The sequence below is a fragment of the Bos indicus genome, chromosome 25 (assembly GCF_029378745.1).
Source record: "Bos indicus isolate NIAB-ARS_2022 breed Sahiwal x Tharparkar chromosome 25, NIAB-ARS_B.indTharparkar_mat_pri_1.0, whole genome shotgun sequence".
NCBI lineage: Eukaryota > Metazoa > Chordata > Mammalia > Artiodactyla > Bovidae > Bos > Bos indicus.
The window spans coordinates 1,791,673-1,813,853 of record NC_091784.1 but is presented as its reverse complement, the minus strand read 5'-3'; the positions used below and the strand labels follow the sequence as shown (position 1 = coordinate 1,813,853).

Sequence of the window (22,181 nt, the reverse complement as noted above, 5' to 3'; positions counted from 1 at the left end):
CCCCCCCACCCCCACCCCAGGTCCCCGAGCCTCCGGCTGTGCCCATCCGTCTCTCTCCAGCCAGCAGGCTTGGAGCTGGCTCCACCCGCAGCCATTAGGTCTCTGATGGCAGGAAGAGGGTGATTCTGCTGCCAAAGCCGCCTTCAGGTGGGGTCCCCAGGGTAGAGGGAGCCCCAGGGGGTCCAGCCAGGGCCAGCAGCATCTTCCCCGGAGTAACTGGGCGCCGAGGAGGCATTGGGCTCTGCCTGCCTCTGGACGGCCCCTCCCATCAGCTGGTAAATCCACTCTCTGTCCCTGCAGAAGGGCTCTGCATGCCACTGGACTCCTGGATCTCCGGACCCCAGCCCCATTCTGGGCCCTCACCCTGGGGACCCCAGCAATGGGACTGGAGGGGTTTCCTCAGTCCACCTGAAGGAGGGGGACCAGGGTGTTGAAACTGACTTCAGAAAAACAGCTTTCTGAGCCCAAACAGGCTGCCAAGAGCTATGCTTTTCCCTCCAAGCTTGACTTTCTGATTTAATGAGGCTTCTTGTCCAAGTTGGGCTTCCCTTGAGGCTCAGCTGATAAAGAATCTGCCTGCAATGCAGGAGACCTGGGATCAATCCCTGGGTTGGGAAGATCCCCTGGAGACGGAAAAGGCTACCCACTCCAGTATTCTGGCCTGGACAGTTCTGTGGACTGTATAGTCCGTGGGGTCACAGAGTCAGACACGACTGAGCGACTTTCACTCACTCACTTGTCCAAGTTGGGCTTTCCAGGTGCTTCAGTGGGTAAAGAATCCTCCTGCCAATGCAGGAGACACAGGAGATGCTGGTTTGATCCCTGGGTTGGGAAGATCCCCTGGAGAAGGAACTGGCAACCTACTCCAGTATTCTTGCCTGGGAAATCCCACGGACAGAGGAGCCTGGCGGGCTACAGTCCATGGGGTCGCAGAGTCGAACCTGACTGAGAGACAGAGGATGCACTTTGTCCAAGTTCAACTGCTCAGCACCAGCCTGTGTCAGGTGAGCCTAGGGCGGGCCAGCGTGGCTGGAAGTAGACACGTCACAAAGAAAATCCCCTTTCCTAGTAAGGGGCTCCGGCTGGCCAGGCCCTGGACACCTCTGGAAGTTTTCACAGACCCACTAGTGTCCAAGGCAAGTTAAAGCACACTCTGTCACAGATTTTCACTCAGGTGTTTGTCTTTCTGAGCATGGTGAAGGGGGTTTAACCAAGGTGTTCTCTGGGGGAGATGCTGGGGGTCGCGGTTCTCCCGCAGGGAGGTGGGAGGTGCTCAGACGCGGGCCAGGCAGAGCCTTGCCCCTGGGGCGCCAGGCTGCGGCAGAGCCCTCGGGGCCTCCGGGCCTGGCGGGGCAGCAGCCGGCTCACCCCCTTCTTGGTGGGACACGTGCAGGATACGAGCAGCAGCCGCCTGCTCCTGTGCCCGGGACCCCAGGACTGCGAGATGGGGGCCGGCTTTGCCGTTCACACTGGTGGTCGCCGCCCAGTCACCTGGTGTCAGCTTGAGAAGGAATAGGCTCCCTGGCCAGGCATAAGCAGGGCACCGGCCAGTCATCAGAGGAGGTAGCTGGGGGCCCGGGGGCAGATGGATCGCAGCCTCCTAACGGCTGGGCCGCTGCTCCCTCTCTGAAGCCCCTGGACACAGGGCCCTGCTCAGGCTGTGCGGAGCTGAATGCCAAGGGCCCTGGATGCACCGACTCCCAAGGCTCTTGACCATGGAACCCCTGAGCATCCACTAGAGGATCAACCCGAGAGGTTAGAGGCAGTCTTCCACAGCTTTCAACACTCTGTAGTTAAGAAACGGAGAGCACCCGTGGCCACTGAGCAGGTCTGTGAGCTTAGATCGGGGGTGAGTGTGATGTGTTTTGTCGCTCGTTCTGCAAACACTTCCAGGGCTTCCAGGCCAGACCTGCGTTGGTGCTGGGACAGCGGATGACACTCGAGGGGTTGGCCCTGCAGAGGCTTGGCCTGCGAAGCGTTCCAGGAGGTGTGGCTGGAGGTTTCCCAGCCGGCCTGTGAACAGGAGCTGAAGGCTCGTCCCCGCCCAACCTCCTGCCCTGGGGGGCTGTGGGGCTCCCCCGGGGAGCATTGGGGTCCCTTCAAGGAGGGCGCTCCCAGCTGCGGATCCTGATGCCATCCTCTGGCCTCTAGCTCAGGCGAGTTCTGGCATTACTCTGGGCAGCAGGGAGCCCGCGACACCTGCGGGAGTGACCCTGCTCCGTAGGATGCTGGGTGTGCCGTGGACAACACCCCATGTGTCTTGTGTCCTCCCTGTGAACTCCGTCACAGGAAGCTGGATGCTCTCCGGGCACGTTGCCCATGGGCAGGTCTGCTGGGCGTCCTGCAGGAGAGCCCGGGACAACAGTGCTGCTCGCCCCTTCCAGAAGTGCAGGCTCTGCTTCACCACTGGGCGAGAGTCACAGGAAGGCACGACCAGGTGCGGCTGGCCCTGGACACAGGTTCCCCAGCCCAGCCCTCAGCACCCCGAGGTCTGGGCCACATCAGGGGTCCTGGAGGTAGGTCCCTTCAGGAGCCAGGCAGGGAGGTGGGCGTGGAGGCCACTGTGGGCGAGGCTGTAAGGTGCCTGTGCCAGGCTGGCTGGGGAGCACTGCCCACCAACCGTGACCTGTGGCTTTGAGGCTGTTTGTTATATGGCATTACCGTGGGGTTTGGTAACTGATACAGCCCCATGGGCCAGATTCACCTATGGGGTCCTGACTGTGACCTTGGAGGTTTCCAAGACTTTTTCCCGTTCAGAATGTGATTCCACAAGCTTAGCTGTCTGTTCTTTTCCCCTCAGGGCTGTGCAGCCAGAGAGGGTAACTTTCTGCCCATTCTGCCTGGCAATACTCATGTCCCACCGCCCTGCAGGGCCGCACGGGGCTGGGCTCCTCTGGGGGTGCAGGGTAGACTGCCCAAGCCGCGGGGACAGGAAACGGCGAGCCAAGCAGAACAGCCGCCCGTGAGTCACCGTTCCAGAACAACCACAAATGGCCCGCACCTGCTTGTCCACCCCCTCCCGCACCTGCCAGCCTCACCAGGGGCTTTTGGCTGCTGGACAGAGTGGGACTGGTGCACACTGACCACCTCCAGAAGACAGTGACAGATGTTAGCGCCAGCAGGTCCTGTCCCTCCCGTCAGCAGATGTCAAGACATGAAAAATTGGGGTAAATGAAGGGTGCACGATTAGATTCGGGCGCAAGCTGGGTTCTTGTGGGTGCCAGAGACAGCTGCAAAGGCACGTCGGGGACAGGTGCCCTGATGCAGTGGGGGCTGCTCGGCCCGGGTGCCCGGGGACAGCTGGACGAGGTGCCGACGTGGCCCTTCCTCCGTGGAGCCACCCCGCAGCTGCTGGGAGCACCGCCAGCCATGAGCCGTGCGCCCCAGCTCCGGGCCCACCCCGGGGTTCCCAGGACCCCAGCCTATCTCAAGCTGATGGCTCTTCTCAGGGGGCCCCTGTTCTCTCCTCCCCTTCTTTCTGGGCCCTTTCTGGTTCTGTCTAGGTGGGGTCGGCTCCAGATCTTCCTGCAACCAGCTGAGAGGGCAGTCAGGCCTCTTCTCAGCACCTCTGGCCTTTCTCGTATCTTTTTGACTTATTTTCATACAGTAATCTGCTTGTAAATGTGGGTTCAGGAGCCTCTCCAGGCCCTGGCGTTGGCTAGTTGGCAGCTCCACCGATACTCGTGCAGGCGTGAGCTGGGGAGCCAGAGAAGGCACCTCAGAGCGCCATCCAGCACCAGGCCCACAGCCCTGTGGCTCAGGGTTGCAGAAAAAGGTTTGTTTCTGAGTGGGTTACCCTTGTGGGGCACAATAATATCTAAGATTATTTTACAACTGTTAGCCACTCCCCACACTTTGGCCACCTGATGTGAAGAGCCAGCTCATTGGAAAAGACCCTGACCCTGGGGAAGATTGAAGGCAGGAGGAGAAGGGCACAACAGAGGATGAGATGATTGGATGGCATCACTGACTCAATGGACATGAGTTTGAGCAAGCTCTAGGAGTTGGTGATGGACAGGGAGGCCTAGTATGCTACAGTCCATGGGGTCACAAAGAGTCGGACACAACTGAGCGACTCAATAACAGCAATATAGATCAAGATGTAAGTTTAGTATAAATGACAAGACCTATTGTGACTGGTAAAGCAGTGCCTTTTTAAGTGATTCTGAAACTAGGACCAGAGCAGATATCTTTTTTTTATTTTGGTGAAACCCACATAGCGTAGAAGTAAGTATGTTTAGGCGTACAATTCAGTAGCATTTCGTACACTCGCCATGTTCTGCACCACCTCTCTATAGAGTGTTTCCTTCATCCCACAAGGAAACCCTGCCCCTGTGAGCAGTCTCACCCCCCACCTCACTCCCTGGAGCCACTGGTCCACTTTCTGTCTCTGTGGATGGACTTAACTCTGGATGTTTCATGTAAATGGACTCGCATAATACGTGGCTTTATGTGTCTGAATTCTCTCACTGCACACATTTCAGGATCCATCTATGTTGTAGATACATCAGTACCTATCTCTTGTTTTATGGCTGAATAATACACCAGTGCACATTTTATTAAATGCAGGTTGAAACAGCCAAGAACTTGAGTTTCTGGCTGGCCTTTCTATGGCCAGGTCCTGCTCGTCAGCGTTCATTCCCATGGAGGTTCTAGACTCTCAGATGGACTGGACCTCTGTGGTCAGCTCAGGAAGGAGGACCCTGGAGGGGACATGAGAACATGAGCTCCAAGAAGCCCTCTCTGGTGGCCTCGCCCACCCTGGGCAGACCCGAGGAGGGAGCCCAGAGCCCCGGGAGCTGGAGGCTGGACAAGGGGCCCTTTTCTGCTCTGCACAATGTCCCATTGTGCCCTTCTGAGGGGGGGGGACAATGCAGCGCCGGCCAGGGGAGGCTGAGGACAAAGGGCCCTTTGTGGCTCCATCCCCACCTGAAAGGCAGCGCCCGGGGTCCCACCTGGCAGCAGCGCAGCCCTCCTCGCCCCCGGCCCCTGCGCTGCTCCCACTGCTCGGAGCGCTCAGTGAGGACCCAGGGATGCTCAGGCAGGCTTGGGCCAGGGCCGCTGGACTCTCCCTCGCTCCCCCCAGATGGCTGCGTGGGCTCATGGCCCACTGCGGGGGGTGACAAGGCAGGATGGGGGAAGTGCGGCATGTGGGTTCCTGTGGAAGGACCTGGAAGCAAGGCCTGACCAGGTCCTTGGGCACATGCTTGTCTGCTGGGGGCTCTCCACGTTGCGGGTGTTTGCACCTCTGTCAGATCTCTTAGAGGTGCTACTCTACAGACGAGGTCTGAAGGGAGGGCTTTTCATGGAAAAGAAAAGGGAGCATTTTAAAAGAAAAACACACACTGTAAGAAGCATGTGTGTATGGACGCTCAGTCATTCAGTCGTGTCCAACTCTTTGCAACTCCATGGGCTGTAGTCCCTCTGTCCATGGAATTCTCCAGGCAAGAACACTGGAGTGGGTAACCATCTCCTTCTTCAGGACATCTTCCCAACCCAGGGATTGAACCCGAGTCTCCTGCATTGCATGTGGATTCTTTATCACTGAGCCACCAGGGAAGTCCAGTTCAGTTCCTTCACTCAAAATGCTACCAACACCAACAGCGGAGGCTGGGGCGGGGGGTCCAGAAGTTGCTGATCAAGCCTATCTGGGAGAGCCTCTGTTCAGAGGCAGCCCCTCTCCTCATGGAGTCCACATGACAGGTGGTGAAGATAGAATTAAACAAGCCAGGAAAACTGGTCATTTGACCACATAACTATTGGTAACACACCAAACATTAGGAACAAGACAAAAAACCCAGAATGAACATTTGTAACATACATAGAAGAAGAGGATCTTTCTTGACAAAATTCACCACACACTCGTCTGGGCGTGTGTGGGGGGCATTTCACATGGTATGACGAGGTGGTTGTCCCTCCCCGGCTAGACTGTGAATTCTTTCAAGATCAAGAGCTGTTTCATATTTACCTTTGAATTCTCAGTGAGCAACACAAAACTGCTGCATATGCTCAGGGAATAATTAGTTACAATGAGAGCTATACCTCATGGACTTTGATCTGTTTAGAAATTGAGGACACTGTTCTACTTCCACTTTGGAATGGAAAGATAGTCTAAAATAAAATCTCAAGCAATATGTGTGTGTGTGTGTGTTAGTCACTCAGTTGTGTCCGACTCTTTGTGACCCCATGGACAGTAGCCCGCCAGGTTCCTCTGTCCATGGAATTCTCCAGGCAAGAATACTGGAGTGGGTTGCCATTCTCTTCTCCAGAGCATCTTTCCAACCCAGGGATCAAACCAAGGCCTCCTGCATTGCAGGCAGATTCTTTACCATCTGGGCTACCAGGGAAGCCCTAAAGAGTATGTTTAATACATAAAGAGCTCTAGCAAATGAATAAGAAAAACCCACACCTGTCTCAATCATTTCCTTTCAGGTGCTCCACAGTTCACCCAGTAACCCCAAAGGCTCTATGCCCGCCCTTTCGCACACCTCTTGTTTGCTCTGAGGAATGCCTGCGACTCCACCTGCTCAGAGGCACCTCTCCTGTGTCCTCAGAAGGTAGCATTGCTGGTGTCCTCACTGGGGTGATGCTTGGGTCATTCATTCGTCAGTAAGTTCTTCCTTCCTCTGAATCCTCAGCCCACCACTGTCCCTTGTGGCTGGAGGGCCAGTCTGGAGGGCCAGAAGGAGCGCTGACTGCCTAAGGGGGCTTTGCTGTCCAGTGCAGAGCTGTGGGCTTGGGGCCAGGGGGAGGGCAAGGAAGCTGGAGGGTCTGAGATTTAGGGCCAGACGCAGCCCGCACTGTCCCTCACTAGTTCTGTCAGGGTCCCCCCAGCGCCCTCCTCAGGCAGCAGAGATGGGGCGCTGGGCAGGAGACACCTGTGCGGTACCTGTACACACCCCTGGAGCCCTGGGGCGCAGCGGCTGCTCCAGTCGTCCGCACACAGCCAGGGCCCGCTGAGGAAGCGCAGGACCCACCGGCGGCCTCCCGATGCCCACATCTCAGCCACTGTGGACGCGGACCAGGCCTGCGGTCAGATTCGTGCTTTCCAATCACCTCTTTCACGTTGCATTTCTGCTTCTTAAGTGCCTTTCCGCCCTCTCTACCGTGAGGGTCCCGGAGGGCCGGCGCCTAGGCAGGGGAGTGCCCAGGAAGCCCCTGCAACGGTGGCCGAGGCAGTAAATGAACGGGCGGGTGGGGCGGGGGCGCGGCTGTACAGGCTCCCACGCGCTTATGCGGCGGGGCCTAGCGGAGCGCGCGGCAACAGGCCAGGAGCTCGCCCCCGGCCGGCAGGCCTGGCCTCAGGTGTGGGCGGGGCCTCGCGGCGGGGCGGGGCTCGCGGCGCCCCGGCGCATGCGCCGTGCTGGCCCAGCGATGGCGGCGCCCAGGGAGTCGCTGAGGAGACGCAAGGCTGGGGCTGGGGACCCGGAGCCCGAGGCTCCGCCGGGGCAGGGGCGCGACCTCAAGGGCCGCCCGGCCCGCCTCCGCGCGGGCACTTTCTGGCTGACCAGGATCGTGCTCCTGAGGGCCCTCGCTTTCGTTTATTGTGAGTCCGCTGGGCCAGGCCCCTAGTGTGGCCCCTCCGCGCGCGCCCCGTCCGCCACGCCCAGGGCGCCCCTGAAGCGTGTTCGCGGCCGAGTCCCGGGGTTCCCCGGCCGATCCCGCGCTGACCAGAGCCGGTGAGGCGGTGACTGCGGCCCCGCAGCTTTGGTGCCGGGGCAGCAAGTGCGGGTTCACCTGCGGGGCGCGGCCCGAGCCAGGCGTGAGCAGGTGGAGAGCCGCGCGCCCCGCGCCGGCCTCGCCCACCGGGCCGCCCCCCAGAGTACGACTGGGCGCCCGGAGACCCCCAGCGTGTGTGCGTGCCCCGCCCCGGCCCCCACGCGCGGAGGGGCGCAAACCCCCGAGACCAGCAGTGGCACCCGACGCCAAACAGCTTCTCGAAAGAACGTGGCAGCGCGGGGCCGGCAGGGCTGGGGGCGGCCACCGGCAGAGTGGCCTGGGCCCGTGGGCAGCCTGGTCCCAGCGGGTCCAGAGGGCACTGGGCACCGGGCGTCCCCGCGTCATTTCTGAGTCGCTTCCGCACACGCCTTCGAAGGGGGCGCGCGTGCCGCTCTCTGCCCGGCGACCTTCTGCCAACCCGGAGTGGGCACCCGGGGCCCCGGTCCGGGGAGGGGAGGGGCGGCAACTCAGCCACGACTCTCGTCTGTTCTCCAGTGCTCTAAGTTACTGCAAAAAATAGTTCTTGCTGCTATGCTCTATCCTCCACGGGATTAAACAGGCATTCTAAACGTTTGAGCTGTCACTTAGGGAAAGATGAAGTCAAGACAATGTTAATCTGCGAGGCTTTAATAGACCTGGCGCCGTTAACAGTGGGAAAAGCCCGCTAGCGCCTCGAGCAGAGAGCGCGGCTTATAGAACCAGCCCGGCTGGCTTTGATCTCGCGAGGACCCTCAGTTCAGTTCAGAAGGAAACCGTTCTGAACCGCTGGGTCAGGCAGATAGTTTAAGCCTGGCGCTGAGCACAGAGTGAGTTGCTTTGGTGTATGAAATTTTTCTCCACCTACCTTTTCTCACTATGTGGAGTAGGATTGGAGTTTGTCAGCCGCCTTAAGGAACCAGTTTACCATCTTCGGCGACGAGGGTCCCTGGCTGAGACGGCTGGCAAGTAGGCAGCGTCCTGGGTTGGTCTCTTCTGGAGGCTGCAGGTCTCCTGGGGACTGCCAGCAACCTCAGCATAACTTAAGTCCCAGGAACTTCCCACAAGGCCGTGGGGTCCACACCTTCTACCTGATGTTGAGTGTAACCCACCAGGAGGCTGAGTGATGGGCCTTAAGCTTCCGCGCCCTCTGCACACGTGACGGGGTTCTTAGTGCCGTTGTCCTGCCTGTCTGTGCATCTCCCTGGGGGCTCCTGCAGTGGGGATGGTGTGTAACACCTCTGGCCTCTGTCTTCTGGGAGCGGCTCCTGCTCCATAAATTTCCCTTGACTGTTTTCAGTCTCTGTCATTGCTCTGTGCCACCACAAGACCCTTTTCCACCTGTGTCCTCCCCCCCGCACCCCGCACCCCAGCCCCTGGGTGTGACACTCAGGTCAGAGACTGCCCACCTGCAAGGCCCCTAATCTAAGCCCCAGGAACCGGGCAGCGCCTCACACCTTCCAGCAAAGGGAGGGCCACGCCTGTCCTGGCTCCCGGGTCACCAGTCTGCTCCTGCTGGCAGGTACACCCCGTGGCCAGCCATGCCCCCCACAGGCCCATTGCCGACCTGGCAGCTCCGCCTTCTTGGCAGCCCTGTCTCAGGTCCCGGCGGCCCGCAAGTACCCCGGGAGGAGCGCGGGGAGCCGGCGGGCAGCCCACCTCCAGGCACTCGATGTTGGCCTTCAGGCAGGGCATGCAGGACCTCAGCTTGCTGTTTTCCTTGTCCAGCTGCTGCAGCCTGGGCACAAGAACTAGGCTGGGACCCGCAGAGCTGTCCCCGACCACCACACGCGCCCACACAGGGGCCAGAGCTCCTCACAAGCCAGGACGGCACCTACACCTCAGGTGTGGGGACGCCTCACGTTTACAGAAAAGCTGTCACCACCAAGCAATTCCCTGGACCCCGAGCCCCTAGCGGCTTCTTGAGGCGTCCGCTCACCCTCGTGGCATCTGTCACACTCACACTGGAAACACGGGTGACCAAGCCACAGCCTCGACCCAGCCTCCCCCCAGCGCCCCTTCCCGTCGGGTCCCCGCACCGCGACACCGTCACGGCTCCTCTGTCCCCTCAGGGCTGCAGCATCTCTGGGCTTCCCCGCTCTTCATGACCTTGATGTACTGAGCGGGCCTGGCCCTGTGTTTGATGGACGCCCTTCAGGCTGGGCTCATCTGGGGTCCTCTGGAGACTGGACAGGCTGTGGGTCTGGGGAGAGCCCTACTGGGGCCGGGGAGGAGCTCAGCTTCTCCACTGGATCCTCATTTAGCTTCAGGCTCTGGCCTGAGCTGGGGGGTCGCAGCAGGTTGGTGGTTCCCACAGGGTGCGTGTTGGGCCCACTGGGGGTGTCTGCACAGACACGGGCCTGGAGTCTGCAGCCTGGGCGGGGCCAGAGGAGTTCATCCAGAACTTGGGCAGGAGTCTCACGTCTGAGCCTACCCCCACTTAAGACTCCAGTGTTTCTCTACGGAGCCCTTTGTCTTTGACCTTACATTTCATAGTTTTTACTCAAAACGATTTCCGAAGTTAATTAGGCCAGCCCTCCCTCCCGCCTTCCATGCTGCATCTGCGTGGCCGTGTTGTACGTCAGCAGCAGAGTTGCACTCACGTGTCCTGGTCTGCACTCTAGCCTGGCATCCCCTGGGGTCCTGTCTAGGTTGTTTTGATAGTTTAGATAAGGTTCCTGTTTTGTGATGTACAGTTTTATGGGTTTTGACAGATGCATAGTAGTCCATCACCCCAGGACTAGACAGAACAGTGCCATCCCTTCAGAGTCCTCCGGGCGCGTCACCGACTGCTCCCCACACCAGCGCCTGGCGCGCTCTGACCGTGTTCGGCCCCGGGGTCCGCCTTTCCCAGGAGCCTTTGGGTCTGCTTCCTTTACTCAGCAACACGGCCTGGAGGTCCTCCCAAGCTGTTGAGTGAATCAACATTCCACTGATGCTCCCTGACGCACCACACTTTGTTTACATATTCCAACACTGAGGGACATCTATGTTTCCAGTTTTAGCAATTATGAACATGTAGGCCTTTGTGTAAATCTAAGTTTTCAGTTCACTTGGGTGAATACCTAAGAGTATAATTGCTGGGTTCCATGGTAAATCTGTGTTTAACTTTATGAGAAACTGCCAAACTGTCCTCTAGAGTGACCGTACCGTGTGTGTCCCACCAGCAGGGAATGAGAGTTCCCCTTGTTCTGAATCCTCTGGAGCATTTGGTATTTTCAGTTTCTCGGATTTTGGCTGTTATGATAGGTGTGTGATGATATTGCATTGTGGTTTTAATTGGCGTTTCCCCAACAACAAATGATATTGAGCATCTTTTCATGTGTTTATTTGCCATCTGTGGATCCTCTGTGTGAAGCAGATGACTTTCAGCGTCTGCTCAGATCTTTTGCCCTTTGAAAACCTGGGTTGTCTGTTTTCTTGTTGAGTTTTAATGGCACTTTGAGTATTCTGGATGCAAGTCTTTCATCAGATATGTGAGCTACAGATATGTTTCCTAATCTGCAACTTGTCTTTTCATTCTTTTAAAAATATGTTTTACAGAGCAAAACTTTCTCATTTGATAGAGTTTACTGGCTTTTTCTTTCATGGATCATGGTTTGATTGTTCTTATCTAAAAACGTATTGCAAAACCCAAGTCACATCCATTTTCTTCTATATTTTCTTTTGGAAGTTCTATACTATTATGTTTTACACTTAAGTCTCTGGTCCTTTTTGAATAAATTTTTGTATAAGATGTGAGTTATATATCAAGGTTCATTTTTTTTTTTTTTGCATATGATGGCCAGTTATTCCAGCACCACCTATTGGAAAGACTGTCTTTCTCCATTAAACTGTCTTTGCATCCTTGTCAAAAGTCAGTTGACTATCTTTGGGTAGGTCTACTTCTGGGTTCTAGACTCTCTTCCATTGATTTATGTATCTATACTTTGGCTAATACCACACTGTCTTGATGACCATAGCTCTGTAGTAAGTTTTGAAGTTGAGTAAAATAAGGCCTTGAACTTTGTTCATTATCAGAATTATTTTGCCTATTCTAGTTCCTTTACTTTTACATACACATTTCAGAATCAGCTTGTCGTGTCTACGGAAAACTTTACTGGATGTTTTGATTGAGATTGCGTTGAATCTATAGATCAAATTGGGGAGAAATGACTTTTTAATGATGCTGACTCTTCCAATTCATGAACACAATGAATCTTTGTATTTATTTTGATCTCCTTAGATTGCTTTCATTATGTTTTGTAGTTTTCCACATACAGATTCTGTGTATATTTTGTCAGTGTTTTTAGTCTAGACCCTGTGTTTGGTGATTGTTGTAATTTTTTAAAAATTCAGATTACAATAGTTCATTGTTGGTATATAGTAATACAGTTGACTTTTGTTTGTCAATCTTGTATTCTGTGACTTTCATAAACTCACTTATTAGTGCTATGAGGGCTTTTTTTTCTTCTTTTCAATTTTGGTTGATTTTGGGGGATTTTCTACAGAGGCAGTGTATTAATAGAAATAGTTTCCTTCCTTCCTTTCTAATCTATATAGCTCTTATTTTTTATACTTGCCTCATTGCCCTGGCTAGAATTTCCTATGCAGTGTTACTGGAGTAATGAGAGAAGAGAGAGTCTTGCTTTGTTTCAAGGCTTCAGGGAAAAGTATTGCCATTAATCTCTAAGTATGAACTTGGGTGTAGGTTTTTTGTAGCCACCATTTACAGATTGATGAAGTATCCTTCTATTCCTAGTTTGCTAAAAAAATTTTTTTATCGTGAATGAATAAATTCTTTCATGTACTTTTTGTGTGTCTATTGATACTATCATATGGTCTTCTTATTTAGCTTGTTAGTATGGTGATTGCATTGGTTGTTCTTTGAGAGTTGAACCAGCCTTGCATTTCTGAGATGAAATTGGTTGGTTGTGATGTATTATCTTTATTTCTTCTTTTGTGAGTTTTGGTAGTTTATGTATTTCAAGTAATTGGTCTGTTTCATCTAAGTCATCAAATTTATGATCTTAGATTTGCAGTATTCCTGTATTATCTTTTTGTCTGTGAAATCTCTAGCAGTGTCCCTTTTTTCATCCCTGATATTGGTGTCTTCTCTCATTTTCTTGGTTATTCTGACTAGACTTCTATCAATTATATTCATCTTATCGAAGAAGGATAAGATTTTGATGGTTTGGTTTTCTTTTTCCTGTTTTCAATTTCATTGATGTCACCTCTTTTTTAAAATATCTTTTCTGATGCTTGTTTTATATGTAATCTGCTCTTTTTTCTGATTTCTTAAAGTAGAAGTTTAGATTTGAGGCCTTTCGACGTTTCTGACATAAGTGTTTTATTGTAAATTTTCTTTAAGCAAAGTTCCCTCTGGGATGGTTACCTAACCATTTTGTGTAGCCGGTCACATACTTCCTAGAGCCGCGTGTGTGCTGTATATGCACACACACACCGTGCACACGCAGGAGCAGCACACAGGTGTGTGCCTATACCTGTGCCCTGTGACTTTTCCGGGTCGGATCTTCTACTTTCTCCCCAGAGACTTGTGAAACACTCAGACTCCTCGAGTCCACACTTTGATTCCAAACTGCTGCTCAGACCCTGCCCAGTCTCCTCCCGTGGCCGGGCCCCGCACGTCCGGGAAGTGTCCACAGACGGCTGTGCTCCTGCTCACACTGCTCTGTCTTCTCTTCCTTCCAGTTGTGGCATTCTTGGTGGCCTTCCATCAGAACAAGCAGCTGATCGGAGACAGGGGACTGCTGCCCTGCAGGGCGTACCTGCAGAGTGTGCAGCGGCACTTCGGAGGGCGAGTCAGCTGGGATGCCCTGAGCTACGCCCCCACCATCCTCTGGCTGCTGGACTGGTCTCACATGGATGCCAACCTGGACGCCCTGGCTCTCCTCGGGCTGGGCATCTCCTCGTTCATCCTGGTCTCCGGTTGCGCCAATATGGTCCTCATGGCTGCACTCTGGGTCCTCTACATGTCCCTGGTCAACGTGGGACAGATCTGGTAAGAGGGCGGATGGGGCACCTGGGATGGGGCACGGTGACTCGGGGCCCCAGGGGCATTATGCTGAGCCTAGCAAGGCCTCCTGGCAGCGGGAGCGAGTGAGCAAACTGTCTTCTTATATGAGTTCAGAAAAGACCACCCGTTTTCTTAGGCTTTGGGGGCACTGCTGGTTGCATTCAGCCCAAACCCAGGAGCCTCCTGCTTCGGGAGTAACTTTGATTCTGTTGGGAGTATCACGGCCGCACCTGAGACCATGCTGCCCGCCTCCTGTGCTGGGGGACTGTGCGATGGGGGGAGTTGAGTGTCCTGGGGATCAGGGACACTGAAGAGACACAGAGCCAGAGCTCAGGGACTGCTGCTGCAAGTGACTCGCAGGGACTGACCGGCCCGGCACTGTCCTGCTCAGATGCACGGGAAGCCCGAGTTGTCCCTTTGGCCCCAGGCTCCTCGGTTAGTGTCAGCTCCCCCAGAGGCTGGGTTTCTGGTTCTGTTATCTGTGCTTGGCCATGGCAGGAATCCTGAAGGGCTTCTTTGTTGTGCTTAAGGCGGCGTGTGGCCGCCCTCCCCCCTCTCCACCTTCCCGGCCCCCACAAGGAAGAAAGGATTATCTCTGGAAACTTGGAGCGAGGTTGGGCGCTCCGGGAGTCCCTTCCTGCAGAGGAAGCCGCCTTGGCACTTGCCTCTGGCAGAAGGGACAGAGGATCGACTTCAAAGGGCCGGGAGCTGATGCCCAAGGGCCGCAGAGGTGCTGAGGGACCCCTGCATCGTGGTCGCTAAGGAGGAAAACTTTATCTTGGCCTAAGACTCCAAGATGTCCAGGCTCTCCTGCCTGCGGCCCTGGTATAGACGGATTTGATTTGGAGAAGTGGATTTGATGCTATGGTTTTTCAAGGTCTGGGCAGCAGTGCAGTGCCATCCCCACCGCATGGCTGTGCAGGGGGGCCCTGTGCCCATGGGGACACCCCAGGCCTTGCGGGAATGGTGGCTCCCCACTGCCCGTGGTCATCGGACGTGACATGGGCCTTCTCTGCTCCCGCTGACGGCACTGGACGTGGCCTTCTGTGCCATGGTGGCTCCTGTGTTCCTTAGCTTGGGGAGGAGGGGCCGTCACCCACTGGCTGCATGGCCAGGCCACTGCTTTAGCTCCTCTGGCCTTCCCGTCCAGCGCTGCTTCTGTTCAGCTGTCTTCAGGGGCGCTCACAGGCTCAGCCTGAAAGAACCTGCTTTGTTAGAAATTCCCGTCCACCTGCTTCCCGAGTGGAGAAATGCTCCTCTGCAACAGGCAGGAAGAATTACGCAGATTCAACGCTGCCCCTCCTCGCCCCCTGCCACCAGCCAGGGGAGAGCAGATAAAATATTTATCCCTGATGCCCTCCTACAAAGTGAAACATCTCCAGGAACCCGGTTCAGTGTTCCAATCACCTGGCGCAAAGGCCTCTGGGTGACTCGAGGCCGAGGGCTATGCACACAGAAGCGGGGGCGGGGGGCTCCCCCACCTCAGTTCTCTGCCTTCCTGCCCGTGGAAATGAGTGGTCAGTGAACTGTGGGCCACCCTTGGTGGTGGTGGCAGTGTTGTCTCTAGCAGACAGTTGGAGGTGAGGCGCTCACACAAACCATTTGGGAGCAAAATCTGAATCTCTTAGAATAGGGTGCACCTGAGTTTCTTTAAAAACCAGAACAATAGACCATCCCCCAAACTGGTTCTGTGAATGGCTACCTCTTCTAACATAAGTTCCGGCTGTTAAAAATACAATAAAAGCTGTAAAAGTCTAATGAATACCTTTTAGCTTTTCACATAATTAGATGTAACTACCTATTTAAAAATCTTGTATCAGGCAGCCTTGAGATTTAAAATTCAGAATAGGCGCAGATACGAAAAGGCATTTCCTAACGCCCTCAGCAGAGGCCTGTCATCGAGTCCACTGAGGGACGCTGCTCTTGTGGCCAGGCTGTGGGCGGGGGCCGGGCTGGCCAGCTGCCCTGTCAGCTCCCAGGCTCCTCCAGCTGGTTCTGAGAGACACTGGCAGCGTCCACTCCGTGAGGTTCGGACAGTCAGCCCCTTCTTCTCCTCTGCTCACCAAGGTCACTTATTGGAAGAATTGACTTCTTCCATCAGGCAGCGTGTGACTGGCCGTTGTAAAGGGATTACTGTGGAAGCTAAGGCTCCTGCTCATCAGAGAGCTCAAGCCGTTTCCTGTCTTCCTCCTCCAAGCGGTGTTCCCTGTGGGAAGCCCGCCTCTCTCGGGCTGGATGGATGAGCACCCCAACTCCGTGAGGAAGGGCCCCTGGCCTCACCGCGTGTCTGGTTGCCAGGCTGATGGGGTCTGCGTCCTACCTTCTCCGGGGGAAGGTGCCTGGTGTAGGAAACAGGCGCTCGGGGGCCCCTCGGACCTGCCCTCCCCTCCCTGGGGGCTTGCAAATCTCGGACTCCCTGTCCTTTCACGTGTCAATACTTCATTGAACAAATGTTTGTCCTAAAGCATCTCTATTTACATACCACAAAATGTAACTAGTTAACTTATGCAAGAACAGCCACCATCTACCTCTAAAACGTTTCCTCAGCCTGCGTCCCCACTCACCCTCGGCACCGCTCTCCGTGTCCTGTCTGTGCCTCACACGGCTGGGGACACCTGTGGCCTCCGCGTCTGGCTGCCACCACCGAGCAGGCATGTGGCTTGTCCGTGGTGCAGCCAAGGCCAGTGCCTGGTCCTCACTCACGGGCACTCGCTGAGCCAGGCAGTTGTGCCCTTTATCCCGGGGTCCGCATGCTGGCGTTGTGTTGACCTGGGGAGAGGATTCATGGTGTGAGGAGTATCCTGGGTCCACTCACGTTACATTGTGGGGCTCCCTCCCATGACCTGGGGTCACACACGTGTGTGCTCCCCAGGGCCCCAACTCCCTCAGGGAAGGCATGTCTGACACGTGCTCCCCTTAGGGCTGCTTTTCTAATAATCTGTGCTCAGCGTAACGTGGTGTCATTTGAAATGAACGATTCCGGGGTAGGACATTTTCACGATGCTTGAAGGAGATCACTGCAGTGAAACCAAGCGCAGGTGACCTTTGAACAGGGATCAGAATTGCCTGAGCCCCATCTACACAGGCTTTTCACCAAGCCTCTAAGAAAAACCACCCCACTGCAGAAGCATCAGCCCGCCTGGCTCCAGGCTGTTCAGGGGTGAAGAGCGTTACATGCACTTTTCCAAACATACTTACTCATGCCCTGCTGTGGGCATAGGCCTGCAGTGCGACTGTGCGGTGGGGCCAGTAAGAAACTCCTGTCAGTGACGGTTACCTGGGAACCTAAGGTGTGCCCCAGGTTCAGTAAACAAGGGCAGGTCTCCCCTCACCTCACCTGCACTCAGACGCCCAGGGCAGGTGCGCCTCACCGAGCCCCCCACTCAGACACTTGAGTGCAGATTTTCCTCAGGTTCACCTCCACTCAGACCTCTGAAGACCGCTCTCCCCCTGGCTTCCGCTTTGCTCTGCCACCTGAGGGCCCTTCTTCCTTGTGGCTCAGTAATGTGACCTCTGACCTCTGCAACCTGTGCCTGTTCTGTTTGGAGACAGTGGGTCAGTCTTTCTTTAGCAGGTAAAGCGATGCATTAATTTGAAGCTGTTTGGTGACAGCTCTTCTCCTCTTGTCTTTCAGGTACTCCTTTGGTAAGTGGCGGTCACATAATCCGGGTGTCGGCTGCTCACGCCAACGGGTCTCGTCTCCCGCGGCTGCACCGGCTGCCTCGGGCCTGAGTCCTCACCCGCAGTCTCCGCCAAATGAGGCCAGATGCCGCCTCACGCCTCTGCCCATCACGCCTCCCATGCTGGCTGTGGGCACCCAGCCGGCGTCCAGGATGTCGGCACTGGCGTTCCTGCTGGTGACTGAAGGGCCATGGTGCCCTGCAGGCCGGCCCTCACTCCCCGGCGTGCACGGGGACACCCCAGAAGGCGCAGGATTCCTGGGGCCCCACAGGCTTGGGTCTTCCTGGGTTTCTGCCGGGAGACTGCGGGTCCCACTGTGCTTTGTGGGTAGCGCCACCCCATGGGCCCCCGAGCTGGCAGAAATGCAGGGCTTGGGGAGTGCGGCCAGTCTGGACCCCAATCCTCTGAGCTTGGGAGCAGAAGCAGGGGCTCCCTGTGGCTCTGAGGCCTGCACTGGGTGGGGGGCGGCGGGGCGGCGACCTCCCACGCTGGGTGGTGGTGGGGGCGACCTCCTGCGCTGGCCTCACCTCAGCATCCAGGGCCACCCCCGTCATGGTCTCTGTCTGGCCTCTGTCGGAGGTCAGTGTCTTCAGCTTCACTCCTCAAAGGTCACTCCCTCACCAGCAGAGCAGGGCCACCTGCGATGAGCAGGACAGATGACCTGGGGCTTGTGGCCTCGAGCAGGGACTGCAGATGGGCTTCCTGGACTGTCTCGCAGCCATTACTGGCACAAAGTGGTGCACATCATCTCTCTTTGGTTCTGTGTGGGTTCCCTTTGGGTTCTGTCCAGTGGGCTCCCAAGGGAAGAATGGCCGTGGGGCGGGGCTGGTGCTGGACAGAGGCCCCGGGTGAGGATGGAGGCGGGGGTGTCAGGGTGGAGACTTGGGTGGGGTCTCCATGAGTGTGAGTGCTTCTTGAAGGCTGGCGTGGGCATACGGTTCTCTGAGGGAAGCCTGTCCTCTTTGGCTCTGAGGATCCAGGAGGAGCTGGGGGTCGGGGGGAGCCGGTGGAGGAGCCACAGATTCTCCTGTGGGCTCGGGCCAGTCCTGCTGACCCCAGGCCTGCACACGCGTGTACAGGTGGACTGCCAGGGGCTGCCCGCACAGTTGAAACAACAGACGTGCTCTCCCAGGGGTGTCACACCCTTACCCACAGCAGGATCCCGAGCACAAGGGGATGAAGGACTAGGGCCACAGGGGAAAAAACTACAATGTCTGGAATAAAAGCTCACGGGTAGGGCTGGATACAGGGGGTGGGGTCAGGAATGAATGGAGGAGGAGGAGCCACCAGCCCAGGGGTCTGGACTGAGGAGCAGAGCCCAGCCTTTGGGGGGAGGAACGGAGCCCACAGGGCCTTGCACCTCGGGGCACAGGTGCAGGGGGCCGAGGGGCACTATTTGTGGAGGCGCAGTCCAGCGGCAGGGTGGCAGGAGGGGAACCATCCACCTGCCGGGACACGAAACCTGCGTTTCCTCCTCTCCTGCTCCAAAACACGGGACAGGGGCTTTCTGGTGGCCCAGGGGTAAAGAACCCACGTCCCAGTGCACGGGACATGGGCTTGATTCCTGGTTGGAAAACTAAGATCCCACACGCCTTGGGGCAGTGAAGCCCATGCAGCTGGAAGGACTGATGCTGAGCCTGAAGCTCCAATCCTTTGGCCATTTGACGTGGCTGACTCACTGGAAAAGACCCTGATGCTGCAGAGACTGAAGGCAGGAGAAGGGGACGACAGAGGATGAGATGGTTGGTTGGCATCACTGACTCAATGGACATGAGTCTGAGCAAACTCCAGGAGTTCGTGATGGACGGAGGCCTGGCGTGCTGCAGTCCATGGGGTCACAAAGAGTCAGACACGACTGAGTGGCTGAACCGAACTGACTGCAACTAGAGTCCATGTGCTGCACCCCAGGTCCTGCATGCCGCAACTAAGCCCCGACACAACCAGATAAATAAACAGATGTAAAAAATAAAGTACAGGAAGGTTTAAAGCGAAAGTAGGCACGTGTCTTGCAAGGAGGACGCCTGTGACAGACACGGTGGGGGCAGGACCCTCCTCCTCTGTGGAGTGACTCGGTGTGAACTGAAGGTAGGTTTGAGAAGTTAACGGTGGACGTTGTGTCCCTAGGAAAGTGTACTTGCAGCCAGAGCACCAGTACTCAGTGCCCATCCAGGGGACCCACAAGGGCAGGATGGACAAGCAGGGACAGGACTGAAGTTTACAGGGAGCAGAAGTCAAGTGTAAGCTAACCGGCGGTGCAGCAGCCGTGCTGAGACACCGGGCAGCCTGTGGTCCTCAGGGCGGTGGCGCAGGCCACAGCCCACGGAGGGGGCACGTTTCTGGGTGACTGTTTTTACCTCAGTAGCTGCTGTTTCTCCACACACGGTGTTTGACACCATGACAGATTACTGGAGATGCACAGCCCACAGAAACAGGCCTGCTGCAGAGTGGGCACACCTGAGGAAAACACTAACAAACCTGAAGACGTGGGCCTGAAGGACAGTCACAGCCTGAAGGTGGGGAGTCATGTTGTATCAGGCGGGAGTTTTTAGGACTTAGGCCCAGGAGGCAGCATCTCTAGTAACTCTGAGAGGACTCCTCCAAGGGGGCCGAGGCAGTAGCCAGGTTATGTAGAAGTTTTGTAACAAAGGGCCAATGGTATAGCTGAGAAGAGGAGAGAAGCTAAAGGCAAAGGAGAAAAGGAAAGATAATACCCATCTGAATGCAGAGTTCCAAAGACTAGCAAGGAGAGATAAGGAAGCCTTCCTTAGTGATCAGTGCAAAGAAATAAAGGAAAACAATAGAATACGAAAGACTAGAGATCTCTTCAAGAAAATTAGAGATACCAAGGGGACATTTCATGCAAAGATAGGCTCAATAAAGGACAGAAATGGTATCGATCTAACAGAAGCAGAAGATATTAAGAAGAAGTGGCAAGAATACACAGAAGAAATGTACAAAAAAAGATATTCACGACCCAGATAATCACGATGGTGTGATCACTCACCTAGAGCTAGACATCCTGAAATGCAAAGTCAAGTGGGCCTTAGGAAGCATCACTACAAAGCTAGTGGAGGTGATGGAATTCCAGTTGAGCTATTTCAAATCCTAAAAGATGACGTGACAGTGCTGCACTCAATATGCCAGCAAATTTGGAAAACTCAGCAGTGGCCACAGGACTGGAAAAGGTCAGTTTTCATTCCAATCCCAAAGAAGCAACACCAAAGAATGTTCAAACTACCGCACAATTGTACTCATCTTACCTGCTAGCAAAGTAATGTTCAAAATTCTCCAACCCAGGCTTCAGCAGTATGTGAACCAAGAACTTCCAGACATTCAAGCTGGATTTAGAAAAGGCAGAGGAACCAGAGATCAAATTGCCAACATCTGTTGGATCATAGAAAAAGCAAGAGAGTTCCAGAAAAACATCTATTTCTGCTTTATTGACTACACCAAAGCCTTTGACTGTGTGGATCACCACAAACAGTAGAAAATCCTTCAAGAGATGGGAATACCAGACCACCTTACCTGTCTCTTGAGAAATTTGTGTGCAGGTCAAAAAGCAACAATTAGAACCGGACATAAACAATGGACTGGTTCCAAATTGGGAACAGAGTACATCAAGGCTGTATATTGTCACCCTGCTTATTTAACTTACATGCAGAGTACATCATATGAAACGCTGGGCTGGAGGAAGCACAAGCTGGAATCAAGATTGCTGGGAGAAATATCAATAACCTCAGATATGCAGATGACACCATCCTTATGGCAGAAAATGAAGAGGAACTAAACAGCCTCTTGATGAAAGTGAAAGAGGAGAGTGAAAAAGTTGGCTTAAAACTCAGCATTCAAAAAATGAAGATCATGGCATCTGGTCCCATCACTTCATGGCAAAAAGGTGGGGAAACAGTGGCTGACTTTATTTTTGGGGGCTTCAAAATCATTGCAGATGGTAACTGCAACCGTAAAATTAAAGACACTTGCTCCTTGGAAGAAAAGCTGTGACCAACCTAGATAGCATATTAAAAAGCAGAGACATAACTTTGCTAACAAAGGTCCATCTAGTCAAAGGTATGGTTTGTCCAGTGGTCATGTATGGACGTGAGAGTTGAACCATAAAGAAAGCTGAGTGCTGAAGAATTGATGCTTTTGAACTGTGGAGTTGGAGAAGACTCTTGAGAGTCCCTTGGCCTGCAAGATCAAACCAGTCCATCCTAAAGGAGATCAGTCCTGAAGGACTGATGCTGAAGCTGAAACTCCAATACTTTGGGCGCCTGATGCAAAGAACTGATTCCTTAGAAAAGACCCTGATGCTGGAAAAGATTGAAGGCGGGAGGAGAAGGGGACGACAGAGGATGAGATGGTTGGATGGCATCACCGACTCAATGGACATGAGTTTGAGTAAGCCCCAGGAGTTGGTGATGGACAGGAAGGCCTGGCGTGCTGCAGTCCATGGGGTCACAAAGAGTTGGACACAATTAAGCAACTAAACTGAGCTGTCTGAATGTCAAAAGATTATTGTAAATTAAAGAAAACCAGATATGCCGAGTTCAGCGCTTCTCTGTGTGTGGGAAGACGCATGAGTCTGCTCTCACTGAATCACTCCTTGATGGGCACCTCAGCTCTTGGCGCTGGTGTCCCGAGTTTCCACATCCTGAGTATCCTCGGGGCTCACCAGCTCACATCGAAGGGGTGCAATCAGTGATGGCTGTGACAGCCTTTGTTTACTGATTTGGCAGGAAATACTCCATTTCTCAGTTTCCTCCTCTTAATCTGGAATTCGACAAATATT

The 22,181-nt window shown here is 54.8% G+C and overlaps 1 protein-coding gene and 1 long non-coding RNA gene across 2 annotated transcripts; one reads left to right on the top strand and one right to left on the bottom strand.

Moving 5' to 3' along the window:
- Positions 1-4,177: 4,177 nt before the first annotated feature.
- On the bottom strand, positions 4,178-7,276 carry LOC139179679 (uncharacterized). The gene is made up of 2 exons (XR_011563976.1): positions 6,890-7,276; positions 4,178-4,703 (listed from the first exon to the last, which is right to left on the bottom strand). It is a non-coding gene; the product is annotated as an uncharacterized lncRNA (long non-coding RNA).
- Positions 7,277-7,344: 68 nt separating this feature from the next.
- On the top strand, positions 7,345-21,937 carry LOC139179678 (uncharacterized). Its single transcript, XM_070779377.1, has 3 exons — positions 7,345-7,546; positions 13,387-13,696; positions 17,346-21,937. The coding sequence occupies exons 1-3, from the start codon at positions 7,354-7,356 to the stop codon at positions 18,037-18,039; spliced, it is 1,197 nt and encodes a 398-aa protein (XP_070635478.1). The 5' UTR covers positions 7,345-7,353; the 3' UTR covers positions 18,040-21,937.
- Positions 21,938-22,181: the final 244 nt, after the last annotated feature.

Coding starts and splice junctions, on each gene's coding strand:
- LOC139179678 (XM_070779377.1), top strand. CDS start 7,354: ATGCGCCGTGCTGGCCCAGCGATGGCGGCGCCCAGGGAGTCGCTGAGG. Junction 7,547..13,386: donor GGCCCTCGCTTTCGTTTATT/GTGAGTCCGCTG, acceptor TCTTCCTTCCAG/TTGTGGCATTCTTGGTGGCC. Junction 13,697..17,345: donor GTCAACGTGGGACAGATCTG/GTAAGAGGGCGG, acceptor CTTGTCTTTCAG/GTACTCCTTTGGTAAGTGGC.